Consider the following 23363-nt stretch of genomic DNA (forward strand, 5'->3'; position numbering starts at 1 on the left):
AACTCACTCAAGGATTTAAATAAAAAAATTCCAAATAAAAGAAAGAAGAAACAAATAAAATAACATGAATATCAAACAATTCCAATTTTCTAAAATAACACTTAAATCAAAATACAAAGAATGAACCAAAGAAAGTTTCTTAACTATTATATGCATATTCAAATCTACACCATAGAAAGTTAAGTTAAATCTAAGATGATTTTCAAATTAAGAAAATTTTACCAAACCAAAATTCTGGAAATATGAAATGATTAAGGGGGAAAAAACAGACTACAGATGAAGACTAAAATATCATGTGAGTTTAATATTTAAATCAGATAACGACAATATGGTCAACTTGAAAAAACTTTTAAGAGTTTCGTATTATCACATCAAAAGAAGATGCAAGCAATTGAAGTCATAAAAAATAAAAAATAATATAAAATAGGTATAGTTAGTTAATGGCATGAAAAAAGGACGAACATATATTTATAATAAAGAAAAAATAGCAACAAAGATTTGGGGTCCACAGTACCACACTCTCTATTGTAATTTTTTTTATTACAAAAATAGTGAATAAAAAACTACAACTTGCAATATCAGTAACGAAAATATGATTTTACAGAGAAGAAGCTAGGGTTGAAAACTTGCGTCTTTCATTTAACACCTCCAACTATTTTTTGTACTTCCAATAAACGAAAATTTTATTCCATTAATCCATTAACGAATTTCTAAATCTGTTTTAAAATTTAAAATTCATCCTGATTTCTTTAACCTTTTGTTTTTTAAATATTTTTTATTTGTTTAAGTTAAATAAAGTATATTTTAAAAAATTAAATTATTAATATAATATTAAAATATTTAATTAAACTAAATATTTATTATATTTTAGTTAAAAAATAAAATTAAAATAAATATGTTAAACAAATTTGAAAATCTGTTAACATATATATGACTTTTTTAATTTTTTTAATTTTTTAATTTTTTTTACTAGTTTTAGTTGAATAAAATATGTTTTAAAACATTAACATATATTAAAATATTAAATTATTTATTATTTACTTGATTTTAAATTTTAAATTAAAATTTTAAAAATATGTTAAATGGATTTGAAAATTCGTTGACATATTTATGATTTTTCTATTTTTCTAATTTTTATTTTTTCATTTTTGTTTTAATTTTTTTATTTGTTTTAATTTAATACAATATCTTAAAAATATTAAAATATATTAAATTATATTGAAATATTAAGTGAAACTAAATATTTATTAAATTTTAAAATAAAAAATAAAAAATAAAAATTATATTAAATGGATTTGAAAATTTGTTAATATATTTATATCTTTTTAATTTTTTAATTTTCTTTTTGCATTTTTTGTTTTAGCTTTTTAAAAATATCTTTTGCTTCTTTTAGTCGAATAAAATATATTTTAAAATACTAAAATATTAGTATATATCAAATTATATTAAAATATTTAATTTAATTAAATATTTATTAATTTTTAAATTAAAAAATAAAATTTAAAAAAAATATGTTAAACATATTTTAAAATCGGTTTTTATATATATATATATATATATATATATATATATATATATATATATATATAAGGTTGTAGATTTACTTATTCTTTCTAACATGGTTATGTTATTTTGATACCCAATCCAACATTTTCTTAAGAAAAAATAAAGTAATAACCAAATAAGAACAAGTGATTCTTGTATTATTTTTTACTCCTTTATTTATATGTTTTATGATAAGATAAAAAAATATTAAGACATAAATTTACCAAAAACAATATGATATAATTAATTTCTCTTAATATGTAAAAACATAGATAAGTATGATTATGCTACAATTTATTCATTAAAAAGAGAAAAACAAAAATAAATTAAATATTATATCTACTAAGTAACAGAATTTGATTGAAGTAATATATAACATATTTTGACACATTATCATCATCATTTATATTTGCTGTCATTTCTTTTATTTATATACATTCAACAAATATCAAATCACTTGTTACAATTTACTCACTCATTCAATCAATGGAGTTAAAATTAGTTCTTTTAGTTTTTTCTCCTGTAGTTTAATGTTTATATTTTAAAAAACTGACATGTCGGTAATAGAAAGCGTATTAAAATTATATACAGAAGACAAATTATATTAAAATTTGATTGTTATAATCAAATTTTATTTTCTCACACTTATTATCTTCTATTTTTTTTGGGTTCCGGTAACTTTGTTTTTTGTTGTTTTTTTTTTCATATTCCTCTTTTTTTACTGTTTATATGATAACATCAAAATTTTTTAACCTTAAATCTAATTTTTTAAATCATATCTTAATTTTTTAAAAATATATAAAAATAAATAACTTATATAATAAATATGTATTAAATTAAAAGTTAACATACAAATTAAAATGTAATAAATTTTAACTTAACAAAGTAAAAAAAACATATGATAAAATTTTGAAAGTTACGAGTTAGAATAAAATAAAGTGAGCCCAACCCAAAGAATAGGCCTAGCATTATTTGTGTGAAGCGAATCCAAGCTTCATGATACGTACAGTTGCCATTGGAGGAGAGCCACAATCCAAACAGGTCCTTTAAATTTGACGCAGGTGAAGGCGAGTTCGGAAATCGCCGTAGCCGCTGTTCAGGCCAGCGGAAATGATCCCAAACTGAAACCGAAACGCTCGTTTAGGTTTGCGTTTGCGTTTGCTTTGATGCTCTAATCTTTTGTTTTGAAATCTGAATTGAAGAAATAACATAAAAATGGTGCAAGATTCTGAAAAGAGATTCCATTCCATCATGGACAAGCTATTCCATCCTCCCAAACCCCCTTCCTCCTCCAGGTTCTCTCTTCGATCTTTTTCTCACTTTGCAATCCATGAAATTTCAGAATAACATGATACGAATCACGATAAACATCTATATATACCCTCATTATATTAACATTGTGTAGTTTGCTAGATTCTAGTTACTAGTTCCCAGTGTTTCATCTTGCTAGTTCTGTTGATTTCTTTCCTGTGGAATTTTATTTCAAGTGTTGAGCGTGTCTGCTTTTTCAGCACGTGCTAAAAATTGGCTCTATCATTGTTTTCTGTAATCAAATTTTTTGTGGGAAAAAGGGATTGGTAGGGATAAATAATGTGTTTGTGTTTGTGTTTGTGTTTGTGTTTGTGTTTGCAGTTCGTCTGGAGTGCAGTTATCGGGGAGTAAGAAACGTCCTTACCCGTCAGGGGGGATTGAGTTGAATCGGAGGGGGGATGTTGCTGAGGGACAGCAGTCCTCCTCGGCGGCGTCCACGGCACTGCAGGGACCACTCTGCCGACCGTGGGATCGTGGTGACTTTATGAGGAGATTATCTACATTCAAATCTATGTCATGGTTTGCTAAACCAAAGGTCATTTCTTGCTGTCTATATTCTCCCTTTTCTCCCTACTGATAAGGGCTTGTTTGGGACTGGGGTTTTGCAGTGAAAAACAAGGTTGTGAAAATAAAGGGTCATTGCAATAAGTTTATGTTAATCTGTCATTTTAATATATTATAAAATTTGATAATATATATATATATATATATATATATATATATATATATATATATATATATATATATATATATATATATATATATATATATATATATATATTGAAAATAAAAAAATTGCACTTCTTTCCCCTTCAAAATTTGGCTCCTAAACACACCTTTAGTGAATCAATTTTTGTGCTTGAATTACTGCGGTACCGCCATCTTAGTGTCATGGTTATATTTCAACGCTTTTAGTATAGTGTGTGGGTGTTCATGCGTTGCAACAAAAATATACGAGGCAGATACATATTTCAAACTGGAAACAACGCTTGAGGAAGGTAAAGGGATTGGGAAAAATACCAAACATTTGGCTAATGGGCAATTTTGCTCCATTCAGTCTATTTTTAAACTATGAAGGAATTTTTAAAAGTAACACTTTTTTGCTAGTGTAAGTACGAAGAAGGCGATGTATGGCTTATATGATTTGTCAGTCCTTTATAGATAAGCTGTTTAAGATAGGTTTGTTCTACTGAACCTCAAAACTAGTTCTATTTGGCTTTCTGCTAGGTTGTTTGCTTTTAATTAAGAATGACAGTCCTGTTGAAGAAAAACGTATCGTTCATTATCAATATCTTGCAAAGAATATCATCTACTTCTATAAAGAAAGCCTCTCGTCTCATGGTTCATGACTTCCCTTTGTCAAGAAATGAATTGGTTGTATATTTAATAAAATTTGGTCTACTGCCAACCTCCTTTGTCATCTTTCTCCAATCTTTTTCCCCCCAAATTTTATGGCATATGATTTTATTTCTGATATTTTCATTTCAGGTAGTGAGTGCAGTAAATTGTGCTAGTAGAGGTTGGATCAATGTGGATATTGACACCATAGCCTGTGAAGCATGTGGAGCACGTCTTCTTTTCTCTACACCAGCATCTTGGAATCAGCAACAGGGTATTCTGTTCTTCTGAGTTATTATATTACAATAACATCATTCAATGATATGAGTTTTCTAACTAGAATGTCTTCTGTTCAGTGGAGAAGGCGGCATTAGTATTTAGCTTAAAGTTGGATAATGGACATAAATTACTTTGCCCATGGATTGATAATGCCTGCAGTGAAACACTGGCACGATTTCCTCCTACAACTCCAGAGATACTAGTTGAAAATTTCAGAGAACACTGTTTTGCACTCTTGCAACTATCAGCTCTTCCACGAATTTCATCTTCTGCTATAGCCTACATTCAAAGCCAAAGTCCACTTCTGGAAGACTTTCTTGGGAAATCTTTGATGCTGGAGTGTGGATATGGATCTACTGAAAATTCTGGGAGTGTGGATTTTAATAGTCAGGAGGAACTGAAATTGTATTATCAGGTAATAACTGGTTTTCTAGTAAGTTCAAAAATCTCGTTTTCTGTATTAGTATGACAACTTTTTCTCGAATTAGTGTATGTGATCTGATATTGGTCTTGTTTTTGTGTCCATTTCTTTGATGCTGAGTAAACACGGCACTTGTTTGCTAGATAGAATTTTCTATATCTGCTTACCGGCTTATGCACTTAATTAACATTTTTAAGAGAGATTCTTCATGTATTTTTGGCTTAGGTGCTGCTTTATCAGTTGATGCTTGCCAAAACTGAACCTGTTTTGAACAGTGATTCATTTGCAAACGAATTAGAACCAAGATTGTCAAACTCATGAATTATGAAAAGTTCTTGCCGGTTTGTAGACTTGAAAACTTGTACTGTTCACATAATACAAAAATAATATCAAGAAATCTTTTTCTAGGGGCATTTTTTTGCTACTTTTGGAAATGGGTGCGGAAGCAGTAATGTTGGTTAGACCTTGACCCACCAATTTCAGAAATTATGTAAAATGGGGACTGACAATACATACAATTTATGCTTATGTGCATGGAAAATTCTGACAAAAAATAGTTAAAACAAAACCCACAAAATGGCAACTGTCACTGCTGGATCATGCTATTTTGGAGCTTAGACACAGCATATAAGTCACAATGGGGTATACTTTCACAGCCTGAGACGTTTAATCAAGTGATGCCTTGTTCTTGCACACAAGAAATTGGTGCTTTGTTTTATGCAGGTCATTGGAGTTGTTAGAGGATGATCATGCACTGCTATACAGTCCTTTCAGGTCGAAGCAAACTCATTTGAGGCTCAGTTTGCAAATCAGTCAGGTTGATTGGAGGCATGATCATATATGTGTGGAGTTTTTTCAGAGGCTTAGATGCTAACAAAATGTAAAAAAGACATGGAGTGCTGTCATATTGGCTGTGTGTGTGCTTGGAGTGACGAAATGGGGGTGGGGGGAGTTTAACATTTAGCTCGAGTGATTCACTTTGGGCTCTTAAACTCACTATTTTGAATGGTTCTGACTGAATTTGTTCAAAGTCACCGAGTCAAACGAAAATGATTTGTGTTCAAGTTAGCACATTTTTTCACTCGTAGAATTATATAACACGCAAATTTAAAATTAAATTCATGAGTTTAACAATCACAATTAAGGTTGAAACTTCACTGGTGATTGTATGTATCTGTCTGCTCCATATATATGTTCTTCATTTTTCAGCATAACATAAATGGTTTATCCTGATTTTTTATTATTAAATGGCTAAATGGATTTTATGATTGGTCTCTCGTATCAATATATTTTCATTATCTCTCTACCTTTTTTTTTTTCAGAATAACATCTTAGTGTATATATTAGCATTTCTTTATTTTCTCCATTAAATAATGATTACTGATGCTTTTAAGTTTTGCAGGCCCAAAAGCTTATAAGTTTATCTGGTTGGAAACTTCGTCCTCTACCTTATGTAGTTGAGTGTAAGGATATATCAGAGCAGTCTCTTAAAAATGCAACTACTCTTGCGATTCATTCTGCTCGCACTGATGAAAATAAAACGGATGAAAGTTCTATGGTTTCTATTGGGGAACAACAAGTGGATCCCAATTCTGCAGTATTGGATTGCACCCTATGTGGGGCCACTATTGGATTGTGGGCATTCTGTACAATTCCTCGGCCAGTGGAATCATTCAGACTAGTGGGATATGCTGAAGTGAATGGTGAAAGTGCTTTTGCGGTCCACAATTTACTGAATACAGATGATCTTGAAGATAGACAGGGTGCCGTGCCTGATGTTACAATTTCATCAAAAGATACTTCTTCAAGTCTAAATATGACAATTGCAGGGGGTCCTCCCCCAACAAAGCAAAACTTTAAAGCAATAATATCTCTGCCTGTTATTGGTCAGAATTTATGGGCTCGTCTTTCTTATGATTCTAATTTTAGGGATCATGCTTTTGTTAACAAAGGTGGTGATGAATCAAATTTACAGGAGGAAACTGGCAATATCATTAATGCTTCTATTGGACAACTTGTTCCCCTGACATCTGAAACCAGGGAGACAGCAGATTATGAAACTAGTTCTCAAGCAAGGATCTGTGGTTCAGATATTATTGTGGGCACCCATAATGCAGTACAATCATTTTCTCTTAAGGATAAGATGCCTGAACACACAGATACTGATAAATTGAATAGTTCAGCTGCAGGATATTGTAGTAGTTCTCAGGTTAGAGATTTTTACTTGTCAAATTGACAGATAGTAACTTATGACAATTATAGATACAAATTATTGCATAGTTATTATCTTTCCTGTATTCACAATTAGTAAGACTTAACAAAATGCTTGATCATAAGTAGTTTTTCCATGACTAGTTGTTTGGAAATCCACATTAACTAAAATATTGCTGTACAGAAAGACTCTACTGAAGGCGAAGCACTTTCTGTTTCACGTAAGACTTCAGATGGCGTAGTTGGTAGTGACAGAGAAGACAATATTGATAGTGAAGATGTACCTTCTAGTTTAGGTAAGCTCTATGATATGGTTCATTGATAATTCATTAACGTTGAATGTTTGTATATGAATTGCCGAGTGAAATATATTCTGACAATTGTATCTTTTCTGTTCTGCATGACAATGTCTAGTTCACTTGTCATTATGGTTAATTTGTTAGAGAAATAGAAAGTTTATGCATCTTCATCCCTTTGCTTTCCAGAGAAATCTAAGAACCCAGCACTTTCTGATAAAGCTATGGAATTTGATCCAATCCGGCAGCACAGACACTTCTGCCCCTGGATTGCATCAATAAATGGCGGGGAACCTGGGTGGAAACAGACATTATCTGCTCTGTATCATCAGAAAAATCAGTTGCCGCATTCACCAAATAGATCTCCCTCATCTCTTCCCATTGTTAAGGTATTTATTGCTGCTATTAGGACTATTATTTAATCATTGGATGACTAATATATATTATAGTGAATTGGCAGATAGCAACATCATGGACCTAAGTGTTTGGAAGGACCCTGTCTTATTCTAACACAATTCAATCGATTATTTAACAGGCTTTGAACAAGAACCAAAACCCTAAATCTATAGATTTAAATTATTCAACAAGGTTACACTGTAGTTCAAATTAGTAATTTATATAAGCGTGCAGAATGTGAATAATTGCTAATACTGTTGTAAAAAAGACAGTAAGCCTGACAGTCTGAAATTACAGTCTTTCATATTGTCTCTATTTTACTGTGGTTTGTTGGCCAACACTGTTGCAAGTTGCATCAAACTGTTCTTTTCATGGTCTATAAACATCTGAATATGCCTACTTGACTGTGGAATGGTTACTTAGGGAGATTCACTGTCTTTACATATAGCATGTGTGTACATGCAGGTGGATGATCCTGTGGGTTCAATTAGAAAGCTTTTCATGTCTCCACCAACGAAGCGAATGAAGTCCACTCATATTATAGGGCAAAATACTTAATTTCTTGGACCCAGGACCCAGGGCATAAGAGAAGTACTAATTCAAGAACAGTTCCCTCGATCTAGATGTGTATACTGTCATTTTTTTTCTTGGTATGCTATTCTATTTAAAAGCCTTGTATTTGTTGTATCAAAGGTATAATTTTTTTTTAACTGATATATCTTAACAAAAGCAGGTAATCTGTTGCACCCTCGATAACTGTTATTGACGATTAGTTTGTCATTTGGAACCGAGCTGCTGTAATATTTTCCCCCATCGTTTGTAATACAAATGACAGACATTACATAGGGTTGGATGACAGTGGTGATTATTATAGAATGTGACATGTCTTCTTATACATTCCCTGGAAATCACCTATAGAAGGGATTGAATAATACAATTTTGTCTTACTGCATCAAACCACAGTTTGTAACAATGACCTTAGAATAAGGGCGGTTGAATCCTCTTTCTGCTACAACAGCTCTCTTGTCTCCTATCAGCTTTGCCACCCTGTAATAATAATATCAGTATACTTGCAATATTATCATAGGAACATGTTCAATTGTACATAGCAGCAAAGAGATATAGGGAAGAAAACAAAGAATGGGTGCCTCAAGACCAAGTCCATCATACACGATTCAATAAATATTGTCTGGTTGACTCACCTAAAATATGGAGATCCCGTATTCTCCTGTACCGTTTGAACCTGACCGATCCTCTGCACAACCTCCATGCCTCCTATCACTCTTCCAATTACCAGAGACGATGTATCCAATTCTGGTGAGTCCTTTGTAACTATGACAAATTCTGTACCATTGGGATCAATACCTACTTCTTCTTGATCAATCTCAAGCTTCCCTTTCTTTGCAACCAGCTTCATCTTTGGGGGTGGTTTTGACGGGTTTCTCACAATAATGCCAACACTTCCAGTCACGTTTTTAGTCCCAGGACATTTATCATACTCCCTCTCCCATTCCTGAACCAGACTATTAACTCCCAAGTTGCTACCTGTCTTCGAAGAAAATTCAGCATCCACCCCATAGGATCTAAGGCCGCTATGTTGAACATAATTGGGCATGATTTTGACAAACTCTTTTCTTCTGTAGCTAATACCAGCGACTCCACTCGCAATCTTACTAAACCTGTCCACTCCTGCAGGGACCTCATCTCCATAAAGTCCTATGGTAATGCGACCAGCAGGTTCGCCATCAATAGATATGTCTAAAAATACTTGTTTGGTAGTTTTTCTTTCGGTGCAGCTAGGAGTGGTAGTCAGATTGTCTTCTGGTTGGTCACTGTTGCTTGTTTTAGTAACATTTTCTTCTGCTAAATTCAAATTTTCTGCCTGCTGGTTAGCAACATCTTCTGCTAAAACACGATTCTCTTCTGGTTGAGCAGTGTTACTTGTGTTAGCAACATCTTCTGCTAAATCACGATTCTCTTCTGGTTGAGCAGTGCTGCTTGTGTTAGCAGCATGCTCTTCTACAAAAACCACATTCCCTTCTGGTTGATCACTGTTGTTTGTGTTTGCAACTGCTGCTTCTGCTCTTGCGCTGGATCCATCCACTGCCTGAGTACCCAAGAGAAGTAGCAAGCAAGAGTTGCTGAAGATTGTGAGCTCTCTACGTGATAATCTGCATTGCTGTTTGAGGATTGGGAAAGAGGGAGAAGTGGGTATTAATTGAATTGGCGAAAGTGATGGTGGTGTCGTGCGAGTTGGAGGATTGAATGGTTGGGCGGAGTATCGCACTACTCTTTGTAGCATTTCTGCGTTATTGTATTTGCAATACTTGACAATTGGTTTATGTTAATGTCTGCATCAGCTCTTCACTTCATTTATAGGGAGATCATGAGATTAAGGGAAAAAAAACGAAGCAAGGAAGAAGAATAGATAGAGTAAAGGATACTGATGAGATTTCATGGATAAGAAGATTCAAATAGCTCCGTTGTCTGGCAGCCGTTCATTTGTTTCACGTTATAATTTTAGGCACACCAATTTACGTGGGTCCCTTTTGACGTTCAGAAAGAAATTTGCCAAAGAGGCACCAAAAATATGCACGCATTTTTTTTTTTTGCTTCTATCATTTCTGTTTTATTACTCTTAAATTTAAATATGAAGAGTTAAGAGTTTTGCAATTATTTAAAAATGTTTTATTCGATTTCTTATACATATTTTTTTTTCAATATTTTAATCCTAATTGTAAGAATTAAAGTAATTTAAAATATAGTTAAGTAACAAAAGGAATTAAAAATAACATGTATATAAGACTGGATTAGTAAGTTTTTTTTTTGGGACTAAAAAATAAAATAAGCAATTAAACTCTTTTCTATAGTTGTTTTATAGACCGTTTTTATGTGCACAAAAATAGTTTATTAATTTCTATTCGAAGTATTATGAACCCTCACATTGAAATATTTTATTCGTATATTAACATTTTAACCGCTCAATACAACTATTTAGTTAAATAAAATTAAAAGCTTATTATATCTTTTCAACAAATTAAACTAAATTAAATTTGATAATAATAATAATAATATTTTAAGACAGTGAGATTTTAAAAGTACAGCTCGACAGCGAGAATGCAAAGACTTTGCGTTGTCCAGATTCAAAACATTTTATTAATTTTCATAATAATTATTACAAATTGATTGGCCGCTTAAAATTATTTAAAATAAGAATACATGTTTTTTTAATTGACAATGCATACCTAAAATTTTAAAACTTAAAATAATTAAAAAGTAAAGATAATATAATATACTGACGATAATTAATTTGCATTTGATGTAATTATATCTTACATGTTAAGACCTGAAATCAAATTATTAATTAAGCAAAAATAATAATGATCCCACTCAATAATTCATTAAAGACGTATTTAAAAGATTCATATTATGTAAGGTTTCAACATTGGTGACATGATATACTTTTAGAATCATGACATAATTTCCATATCATGGTAACGTAAGTTAAAAATATAATTAGTTTTTATTAATGTTTGTTGACACGTTATTAATAATTGATTTACCACTTAAAAAATTTAAATTAATAATATATTTTTTTCAGAATTAACCATGAATACTTATTAATTTAAAAATTTAAATACAATAAATAAATGTCATTTAATAAGCTTATAGTTAATTATGATATTAAATGAATTCTCACTTCAATAATCATTAATAAAATTTTATTTTATTTAAAGAGTAAAAATTTAAATATGATTTTAATAATATTTAACTACCATAGTAATCATTCAATAATTATTATAGTTATCCAGATATAATATATATATATATATATATATATATATATATATATATATATATATATATATATATATATATATATATAAATAAAATAGAGCCTTATGAATATAAAATTAACATCCTAATATATGTTTCAACATCATTTCTATTTTGTATTTGATTAATAGAGACATATTTATCTGCTCACAATATTAAGGTAATCATTGCAAATAATAAGAAAAACATATAAACAAACAGAGATAGAAGGGTAAGCTAATTTACCAAAAGAGCATGCATATAACACTTATACAAATTTATATCAACCAATCGTAAGGCATTCATTTTATACTTGACCATCCAGATACATGCACTGATATCAGACTCTAACAATTTATGCACTTGAGGTGACCTCTATTATTCTGCAGAGCTATTGCCATTTGATTTCATCCTATCACATATAAGGTTAGTTTGTTAATGTTTTAGGCCAAGATAAAACCCTTAAACTAAGATCTCTTGTTTCTCTCACCACATACCTCACTCTTCTCTACTTGAGATTGGATGGTTATTACAGCATTAAGCTAACTTCAAATACGAAATCCTTGCATTAATACATACACTATTGAAACCATTACAAGAAACTTCCTTTCGAAATTCCTTTCAAAACATTTACCATTCATAATCAAAGTCATGTTATAACCCATGAAACCAAACAATTTCATAATAAACATACATTAAACTCATAGCAAAACACTTCAATCAAACAAAAGATTAAAAATCACAAAAATCTACGCTAGTGCTCAAATTGACACTCAATGCAAAACCTCTCCCGAAATAGAGCGCTTAAGAACATATTCTAAAGAGTTTTCTAAGATGATTTTAATTAGAATTAGAGTTTTGCATTAAAGGTTTCGATATAGTTGATATAAAAAGTTATGTGAATGAGATTGTAATTCTAAAATTAGAAAACAACATTAAAAACACATAATGAATAGTCTAATCATGTCTAATGTGTGTTGGACACTAAGTACTTTTGGTTGCCTTTTATAACTTTATTATACTTTTATATTTTAAACTTTGATATAAAGAAAGATGAGAGAGTTAAATGAAAAACAACATTTTTTAATTTAAGCAATCATTACTCTTTTTTAAATTAGTTCTCGTTTCATCTATAATTATGTTTTATGTTAATTTTCATTTTATTTTTGTGAACTACTTTTTCACTATTTCATTTGACAAGATGATTAATGTATTAACTTATTCAGAAAGCATCTTTCTAGCAACCTTTTCTTCTTGTACATTTTTGGTAACATTGTAACATGGTCAAGCTTTCCATTAATACAAATGACCTGGGACTAGAGAAAGATCTAGCCATGGAATTCCAGTGAAACAGGAAGGTTTAGAGGACCAACGTCTAGTCATTTTGGCAACCATGGTTCAAGTTGATTAGGAGGGACTTTCAATGGATTTGGATGGACCTAAATGTTGGTGTCTTCTTTATTTGAAATTGTCAGTGGTCTTTAAAGATGACAAAGGTTAGTGGGAGGAGATGATGAGAATGTTACATAGCAATAAATACATAGAGATGGAGAAAGGGATACAAAGGTTAAGGAGATGACATGTAAAAAGGTGGATTAAACACGTCAGTTAAATATCAATTCATCAAGACTTCACACGGTTTTAAGTTGAATTGATGAAAATGATCTATTTGTTACATATTTAAAAAAAAATCTAATTGAGACTACTTAATCTCTGTGACCAAATTAAGATTCCAATATAAATATGAAAACAAGTTTTAATCTTTTTTGAAATATATTTACATTGTAATTTTATTTTTTATATACATTTTAAGGATCATATTTCAATTACTTGCACTTTTCTTATGTTAATTTATCTTCACATCTTATTTTCATATACAATTTATGGAGTGCTTACTATAATTATTGTTATCTGTATATTTATATTATTATTATTTTGCATAGAATCATTCATATTTCATGATATAGCTTATAATTTTATTTTTTATATACATTCTACTTTTATTTACTACCGATCATATTTCAATTACTTACCCTTTTTTGTTGTTGTTAATTTATCTTTACATCTTATTTTTCACATATAATGCACCGTACAAGAGTGTTTACTATCATTACCGTCATGTGCATATTTATATTATTACTGATATTATTATTATTTTAATATACATTATCATAAGATAACATAACTATTTAAATTTTTTACATGATTCAACTTTTTATTTATATAACATATCTATATATTATATATGATTATAATATTTAAATATATATTTCTTAAATTCATTTAAACAAATATAATAAAACTATATTATTTTTCTAAAAGAAATTAAAAAAGAAAAAGACCCGGCTATGCAAGGGTGAGAGACTAGTTGAAGTAGCAAAGAGTTTTTTGAAAGAGAAATGGGGAATTTGGCGGGAATGGAAGGGAGTGAGAGTGAAGCGGTGTTTGATGCTCTCAATCTGAACCCACAACTCTTCTGTAACGAAGTTCTTAACAACGTCGACGATGTTCTCGATGAAGCTTTCGATTTTTTCTATCAGTAACACTCTTTTCCTTTTTTTTCTATTACTTTTTTGAAATACAATTCTGGAAATTATGCAAGGTGAGCTTCAATTGCAGGGACGCATCCACGAAGTTGAACATCGAAGGCACCCAAAAGTCCCAAGATCTGAAAAGGGTCTCTCTCTCTTTCTCTTATTGCGTTGGATTCAAAAATTAGGGTAATGGATCTTATTGTGTTACTGTTGTGTTGTGAAAGGGTGTTGATTGCATTCGTCAGAGGGTTCAATCTGTTTTGGACAAACAGCTTGGTGCTTGGGAGAATTACATCATCCGTCACTGTTTTTCTCTCCCCCGAGGTTTTCGTTTGCCAAACACGGTATCTTCTGCTGCAATTACTGTTTTTAAGCATTCTTTTTTAACTCAAGTTAAGTATTAACTCATTTTTTATTTGCGCGTATTGGCCTTTATAACATTAGTTGTTTTTATAACATTAGTTGTTTCGCAATACACCGTGATGAAATTTGTGTCAGATTTGGATTGATTTGGTGCAAGAACAGTGTACCTCTGATTCAGTTGTCTAGTATTTCGTTGTTAATGTTATATGGTGGATGTGTCCTTTGAAGTGCATACCAGAAAACCTGACATCTAAACCCTAAGTCATACGTAGAAAATATATGTGCTAGTTTATTGCTTCCTTAGTATAAATTTTCATTCTTGGTTGATTGTCTGACCATGATAGAATGTGTACTTCCAGGATGAATCAACTGAGAGTGGTCATGATCCAGGTGCTCCTTTTGATCCAGATATAGATGCTCAGTTAGATTCTTTGAGAGAAAAATTAACTGAGGTAATGAGAATGGTGATTGCTAAATTCTTTCTTTTTTCAGAATTGATTATTGTTGGATTTGTCTTGGTAATGATTATGCTGTCAGGTGGCGAAGGATTCTGAAATGCTTAATCAAGAAGTTCAACTATTAGAAAGAAAGTCTACTGTCAATGCTGGATATATCAATGAAGCAGTACAGTTATATGAGCAAAACTCTATGAATGAGTTGTTTCAGGGTAATTAAAGAGCTCCTTGTCTTTTTGCTCATATCTTGACCATCGGTATTCACAATTCAATCCCGCTGAACTATTTTTTATAGCAAAATTATGCTTTCCATTTTAATCAAGCAGGTGATACTCCATTTCTAAACGGCATCTGTTTCAACACCTGCATATTGCTTTTGATTTGCAGTTAGTGAACTACAAGAACATTGAATTCTTAGGTCATGTACAATTCAGATAGAACGTGATTTAATTATTATGAAAATCCCTTTTACGGATCCTCAGAAACGGCATTTCCCATCATTTATTCTTTTTTCTTTTACAGTTGCATACCTTGGTCATTTTATTAAATGGTGTACGTTCATGATCGTATTGGTCATTTTATTCTGATTTTTTTTATACGTCGTTTTTTATCTGATAGGAATTTGACAAAACAGTTGTAAGAAGGGTTACTTTAGTTCTTTGTACTTAAAAACCACACCAATTATTTAGGGGCACCATCATTGGTGCCTATGGATTGGGATGTTAAGGTCCTGCCAAATAATGCTAACAACATTTTCCGGTGTCCTATATTGTTCTCATATGATGGCAAAAAAAATGCAATTTCTGGTTGAATTATTGTCAAACATAGTTGAATCATATTAAGCGTCTGAGTTGACAGATCTTTATACAAACCATTGATTGCTGCAGAGATTGTGACCACTGCCTCAGAACTTGGAATGAAGTTGGGAAAGCTAAACTCCAGCATGATTGAAGAGACTGACCAAATGAAAACAAAAAGGATCTATAGCACAGAAATGGATCTATCTGCTGTACATTCTGCTAAAGGTAGCCAAAATTTAATTCATTGTAGTGCAACATGCATCAACTTTTGCTAGTTAAACTCTATTCTGTTCTTTAATTGATTATTCATGTTTCCAGGACTCTCAAATAAGAACTTAGACGACATTGAAGAATTTGTAGGTATCATGAAGAGTATGTGAACTTGTCATTTTCATCAATCTAGTTGGGCTGGACGCTGCGTGTTTTACCCACTATATAATTACTCCTGTATATGTGTCAATTTCAGAATCTTAAAATTACCTACAAATTTAATTGGACTGAATTTCCCGTAGTTATATACTATATATGTGTTGAAAATGTTAAGTGGTAACTAAATAAGTTTGAGAAGCCTAAATTATTATTGCTGTTTTCTGTAAAATGATATCACAAATATAACAGATTAATTTCTCTAAATACATTCACATTAACAGGGCATGCCCAAAGTTATATCTCTGGTCATCGAATGGTAGCAATGTTAAAATAACATGATGATATGGACCATAATTTACAATACGTCAAAACCTGTTGGAAGCTTCACCTTTAATTATACCTTACTTTTAACAAATTATTTAATTACTCATTTTCTATGAAGCACAAATTTACCAAATTTCACACCAAGATCAGGAATCGAGCCAAAATGACAACAATGTTGAAAGCACTTCTATTATAACCGAGAATTCAAATAATCAAGTGACATTGCTACAAAATTAGACATTCATAATCAGCAACTAGAAGCATCCGAAATAATTTTGAATCATACAGTAAAGTTGTTAATAGCAAGTGCATGAACATGTCATTCAATATGAAGCAGAAAAATAATCAATCCAGTAATGTAAGATAGAGAAACTTCCATATTGTAGACAGACAAATCATGGTATATGTTTGACTTGCCATCAGAAGTAATCTCTTCAACTAGTTCAATGACATTTGTTTGCACAATATTCTGAGAAGGCTGTTACCTAAGAAAATATGACAGTATCATCATCTAAAACAATTGCCTTGCTTACAAAATGGAAATAGAAAAACATACAACAAACTCACTACTCTACCATTGTATTTAAAACATTCAAAAAACACATTCTTTGTTTTCGGAGTGATGGCTGAGTGAGCACCATTAATAATTAGGAGTAAATTTAAGATCAGTTCTGTCAAAATACTCCAGCATATTAATATAGTTTAATTCAACAACTGCAAGTAGGTAGAATATTAGAGCAAATTGGTCCAGAGTCAGTAGTTAGTTGTTCAGAAAATGCACAAACAACAGAAATTTTACAAGGACCAATAATTAAAAGAATTCCAGCAAGTTAAACTTATCAAATTTTAGTGGTAAACTGGGAATGCATCTCATTGAAGAAAACATGAAAGTTTTCAGTCTATGCATCCATATAATTGTTAATGTGCATATATGTGTTTACATTGAATTCACTATATGTATATTTTATGCTCAAAACCTGTCAGTTTAATTTTAATAAATTGGAATTCAAACCAATAAGATATCAAAATTAAACTGAGACAGCTGTAAAGTCAATCTTTTTTTCCCATCATGCCAAAATTGTTAGTGTTACCCTAAACATTCTCTGAGTGGATTTTTTCTCCACACATTTTTAACTTCTAGCCGAATTTATAGTTACTGCTTACCACTCCAAGAAACAGAAATTTGGGGTAATCTACATGAATCTACACTTCCCGAACTGCGTACATGGTGGGCACCTCAATGGTGTGCCATCTCCATCAAAATATAATATGGATACATCACTTTCTTTTAGCCTAACACAGATTAGAGCCAAGATTTCAAATCTTTGAAACTCTAAATATAAGGATACTATGAAAACACAATACCTCTTACTGTCATATAATACAGGGACACAGGGGAATCCTCAATTATATGCAAGAATTTCTGATGGCAACTAATGTTCTTTGCCTGAAAAATATAAGAAAGGAATGAAATCACTTAACTGAAAATTCGTTTAGAAAATTTAGGTATTTCGTGACATGAGATACCAAAAGCACCATAAAGATCAACTAAGAAAGAATCGTAATTGAGAAAAAGAAGTACATAATGTTCAAATAAAAGAAAACCGGTTTCACAATGCAATAAATTATGAATCCCCTGTACAAGAACAAGATTATTAAGAAAAATAGATAAATTTATTAAATTACCAACCCCAAAGACAACATGATTTTACATCTCGGCAACTTCGGAGGTTAGATGAGGAAAATGGTGGAAGATTTGAGATTAAAGTTATGAAGGATATAGGAATCTTAAAGTGAACAAAGGGATCAATCTTTAGAAAAGGAGACTAAGTTGAAATAACGTTTGAGAAGCAGTCAGGTAAGAATGAAGTTAGGAAAACATAGTTTTGATAAGAATGAAGTATCATTAAAGTTTTGTGCTTGGTTCAACGATCAAAAGAAGATGGTTGGACATTCTCAACAAGTGTTAATATTGAAGTCAAGATTAGTTAAGATGTTCAAGATTAGTGATTAGTACATAAGTAAGGGTTGACCATGGGCTAAGGTGAAAGAATCCAAGCATTGAAGGAAGAAGCACAATAGAAAATCAGTTGTGTAAGGAAAAGCTATGCTAGTGAGTTTGGAGCTCAATGAATGAATAAAGGAGAAGAAAAGTATTGAAAAAAGCTAAAAGGGTGTCTACGATAGTAGTTGTTGAAGTGGTTATCACAAATGATCAAAGAGCTTGAATGGGTTGAGAAGTTAAGAGACTTGGAGTTGCACAAGAAATTTGAAACTTATTTCATTAAATGTAGTAACCTGACTATATCTAGCGATCTTCTAAGTTTGATCAAAGAGAAATAATTATTGGATCCTAAGCTACAAAGTATAGTGAGGTTGATTGATACAGTTCAGGCCAGAGTGTTGAGGATGGGGTTAGATGGTGTGCTGAGGTTTAGAGGCAGAGTTTGTATGCTAGATAAGATAAAGTTGAAGAGGTTGATTCTTGAAGAGGGTTTTAAGTTGAGTGGATGGTTTTTCTATAGTTGTGACCAAGTGAAGATTTCTTGAATGTGTGACATGTCTTGTGGTGATCAAATGATTCAGGATCAAAGTCTATATCAAGAGTGGATTGGTAGTTCTCCAATCTCATTCTAGTGGATTTCGATCTTCCTAAGATGTTCCTTGTTTCAAAAGGGTGAACTAGTAGTTATGCATCAAATATGGATTAAACTAAAAGATGTGGGCAAGTTTTATGTGAATTAGAGATGTTTGACAAAGAAAGGTGAAGAATAAAAGTACGTGATTGTAGTTGTGGTAGAATTACCACCTATGAGCAGTGACGTTCAATATTGTCTTGGTGTTTAAAGTAGAACCAGTGTCAATGGTTCCTAATCAAATATTTTTTTCTGAGTGTATGAAGTAGAAAAATCATGTAGAGAAGTTGTTAAAGAAGTAATGGGTTGGACTCAATGTAATCATCCAAATAATTGCAAGTTTGATGGATCTTGGAAGAGAAGTACATGATAAATTGAATCATGCTAGTATATTGATAAAGTTAGAAACTCTTAGTGTTAGAGTGTTGTTGTATATAAAGTTTGTTGTTATGGTTTTGATTAGATAACATATTTTATATGTTTTATTTTGAATTAACTGTTTTTACTTATTGAATATGTGATGTTTTCATAGTAATATTAAAACTATTAAAAATGAAATGTTACACCACACCTGATAGATTAAGAAAAATAATAAAACAAATATAAAATACTATGAATCTTAACGTCTTCTATAAAAAAAGAAAAATAATTAGATCATTTTTAAAAACTAAAATATTTAATTGCACTAATTAAAATTTATGTATCATATTGAATTTTTCAAACAAATTGGAGTAAAATTAAGCCTATTTAGATTCAAGAAAACAAATTGGTAAAAATATTAAATTGACCAATAAATATTTATTTATAAAAATACCTAAAGTATTCCTTTATTACTTGCGAGAATCAAAGAGTCAATATTTATGAAATTAAAGCGGTAAATGATAATATAGATGGTGTAAAATAAAATAAAATATCTCTTAATCATATTTAGAATCAATAAAATAAATACAATGAAATATTAATTTAGTGAAGGGAAAATATTATGAAAAGGTTATTTATCATATTAAAAAAATCTATAAAATAATATTGTATAAATAAGTTAAATTAAGTAACATGATCAATTTATTATTTCCATAACTAATATAATATTATTAAAAGATTATTCTGGTCAATAAAATTAAATACATAGCAAGATCTATTATCATGTTTCGATAGATAAAATCTCTGGCTATCATGATCGCTGTAAAAAAGATAGTATTACTAAAAAATATTAAATTAGAGATTAATATAAAAATGCATAGAAATATTTATTTATTTATTTTAGTCAATCTAACAATGTTAATATAATTAAATTAGTATTTATAAGAACATATATTCAATTCTTTTTATTTTATATTTAATAATATTTTTAAGTCACTATTAAAATTTTAAAATGAAATATATCAATTCATAAAATTAAAACAGAGAACGAAAAAAGAAAGAAAAAAAAAACTAAAACGTGATAATAAAATAACTTACGGAGATGAAAAAAATAAACCAGCCACCTTTGACTTGGTATAATTACGTTATAAATCTTTAGAATGATTTGTTTTGTAGAATAAGTAATATATTTAATTATTTTATTTTCATATGATAAATAAAGATATATAAAATAAAAAGTATATGTTAATTTCAAATAAGACATATAATTAAAATTAAGAATATATATATATATATATATATATATATTATTTAGAAATAATATGATTTAAATTTTATTTTTAAAAAGTATTATATTATAAATTTTGATATTTATTACATATTTTTAGTTTACCGTAAATAACTCTTTTAATTTTTCATATTTTGGTATCAAAATTATTATTCTATTATTTACACAGAAATTAAAAAAAAAAACTAATTATTCATTTAAAATAACTTTATACGTCATTATTTCACACCAGTATTGTTTTTTCCTCTTTCATATAAGTTACATTATATATATATATATATATATATATATATATATATATATATATATATATATATAGTTTCTTTAACGTTTCGTTCATTACATGTCACATACAAAAATAATATAATATATATAATTAAAATTTAAATAAATATTTAAGTTAACCTCTTAAAATAAGATAGAATAAAAAAAAATACCATCTAATAGTATAATAAAATTATCATCATCAACAATGATAAATATTAAATTACAAATATTATAAAATTAATAGAAACACTCATTTCACACTTTCAAATATCGTTGAGATAATATTGATAAAAGATGAAACTGATAAATTGGATAAAATATATGGTTAGAAATATTAATCATCCTCACAATTAATAAGATTAAATTGAATAATAGGACAAATATTCATTTATTGTATCAGATTCAATAAAATATATATTAATAAAATACTAAATCCGTAATAAATAAAAATCACAAAAATTATTTATCTGGCGAAAGATTTAATGGGCGGACAAGATAAAATAAATTGCAAAATCGATTAATATACAAATTCAATTAAAGAAATTTGGTAAAAATATTAAATTGACCAAAAAGATAAATTATCTATTTATCATACTCAGAGTAAATAAATAATTAAAATTAAATAGTACATAATGGAAAAATACTTAGAAATATTTATTTATTGTTTGTTTGAATCAAAACGTGATATTTATAAAATTAAATCGACAAATAAGATAATATAGACAGTGAAACACAATAACATAAAATAAAATATTAATTCATCATATTTAGAATCAATAAAATAAATGTAATAGAATATCAATTGGTAAAGAAAAAAGTACACAAAAAAGATTTATTTATTATATTCAGAATTAATAACATGATATTGATATAGATCAACGCGGTAAATGGGGTTAAAATATATTACATTATCTATTTATTATTTTTAGAACTAATAAGATAAATATTATAAAACAGATTTATATGGTAAATAAGATTAAATAGATATCAATATCTATTATTTTGGCTAGTGTTATACATATAAAATTTATATCTTTTCACATCTTTATTCGTTTTAAAATAAACCATTAGCTTACTTTTAAATCAAATAATATTTTTTTATGTTTGACAAAGTAATATTCATATCTTTTATTATTTTTAAAAAGAACTTATCTTTTTTTTAACCATCACACTCATTATTATATTAGATAAGATAAAATAAAATTATAATCATTTACAAAATCAATGAAAATTGATATTTAATATGTATTTATCATATTTGATTGATATACAAAATATTTCGTATGAATCTTTTAAACTTTTTATATATATAACCCACAATGAAACATATTCATTCATTCACTATCATACCATTTTTGATTTTGAATTTCAATATCAAGTAAACATGACAACTTCAAAATCGATGAAGAAGACAAAGTTCAACAAGAGGCAATGCCATGAAAGTAATGAGTCTGCTCATTTGATTGTAATGGAAGAATCACTTCATAGAGATAACAAAAGACAACACACTGAAGATGACAAATCTACACTATTTCGAATCAAATCACTTCCCACAGACTTATTGCTTAATGTGGTTGCAAAGGTAAGTTCTGAATCTTGCATTGATCATTACAACATAAAAGTATGTTGTAGAGATTTTTTGCATGCCACAAAAGACAATTATATGTGGCAACAAATTTCTTTAGAAAAATTTTCTTTGATTTCATGGTCATGTAAAGAAAAAGCAAGGGCATATGATATTTTCATGCAAAGTTGTAAGGAAGGTGGAAATATTGAAGCTTTGTATAGGGAGGGATTAAGAGAAATAATCAAATATAAGGGAAATATTGAAAAAGGCATTAATGACTTAAAAATGGCTGCCAAAAAGGGTTATCTTGAAGCAAAATATGTATATGGTTTGATCTTATTATGTTCATATGATAGTGATTTAAGAAAAGAAGGAGTTGAGTATATGCAATTTCTGAGAAATGTCAAGTGTGTTGTAAAGTGTAGAAATAAGGTACTAACTTTGTTGGATAATCTATGGAGAAAACCTTATGGAACATTGGTGCGCAATTCAACTCCTTTATGCTCCAAGAGACAATGCAATGGTTGGAATATGAAGAAGTGTCACTCTTGGAAAATAGTGGATACTGAAGATGATGATCATAATATTGAAAACTCATGTGAAAATTGTAGGTGGGATGTTGAGTTAGACTTTTTTTATAATGTTTTATTCCATCCTATTTAGTTTTAGTTATTTTTCAATAATGCAAATTATCAATTTTTTTTAATAGAGTATTTGTAACATTTTGTTTTACAATTTATAAATACTTCTTCGTAATATACAATTTGAATAAAGATGTGAATTTTTT

The 23363-nt window shown here is 29.5% G+C and overlaps 3 protein-coding genes across 4 annotated transcripts; 2 read left to right on the forward strand and 1 right to left on the reverse strand.

Annotated features, from left to right (window-relative positions):
• The first annotated feature begins 2503 nt into the window (after positions 1-2503).
• On the forward strand, positions 2504-8692 carry LOC108330325 (uncharacterized). 2 transcript variants are annotated; one of them, XR_001832299.2, is made up of 9 exons: positions 2517-2840; positions 3178-3391; positions 4345-4468; positions 4551-4888; positions 6297-7103; positions 7290-7401; positions 7591-7790; positions 8263-8447; positions 8531-8692. XR_001832299.2 is itself a non-coding variant. In XM_017564817.2 (8 exons), the coding sequence occupies exons 1-8, from the start codon at positions 2761-2763 to the stop codon at positions 8353-8355; spliced, it is 1968 nt and encodes a 655-aa protein (XP_017420306.1). In that variant the 5' UTR covers positions 2504-2760; the 3' UTR covers positions 8356-8692. The 2 variants fall into 2 exon arrangements, 1 of the variants encoding a protein (XP_017420306.1); XM_017564817.2 differs by having other exon boundaries at positions 2504-2840; positions 8263-8692.
• On the reverse strand, positions 8530-10383 carry LOC108330351 (peptidyl-prolyl cis-trans isomerase CYP26-2, chloroplastic). Its single transcript, XM_017564841.2, has 2 exons — positions 9000-10383; positions 8530-8844 (listed from the first exon to the last, which is right to left on the reverse strand). The coding sequence occupies exons 1-2, from the start codon at positions 10097-10099 to the stop codon at positions 8742-8744; spliced, it is 1203 nt and encodes a 400-aa protein (XP_017420330.1). The 5' UTR covers positions 10100-10383; the 3' UTR covers positions 8530-8741.
• A 3578-nt stretch (positions 10384-13961) lies between these two features.
• On the forward strand, positions 13962-16287 carry LOC108329685 (protein MIS12 homolog). Its single transcript, XM_052867629.1, has 7 exons — positions 13962-14152; positions 14233-14290; positions 14372-14491; positions 14870-14962; positions 15048-15177; positions 15853-15990; positions 16084-16287. Exons 1-7 carry the CDS (start codon positions 14013-14015, stop codon positions 16143-16145), a joined length of 741 nt encoding a protein of 246 aa, XP_052723589.1. The 5' UTR covers positions 13962-14012; the 3' UTR covers positions 16146-16287.
• Positions 16288-23363: the final 7076 nt, after the last annotated feature.

This window comes from Vigna angularis, chromosome 1 (genome assembly GCF_016808095.1).
Source record: "Vigna angularis cultivar LongXiaoDou No.4 chromosome 1, ASM1680809v1, whole genome shotgun sequence".
Lineage (NCBI taxonomy): Eukaryota > Viridiplantae > Streptophyta > Magnoliopsida > Fabales > Fabaceae > Vigna > Vigna angularis.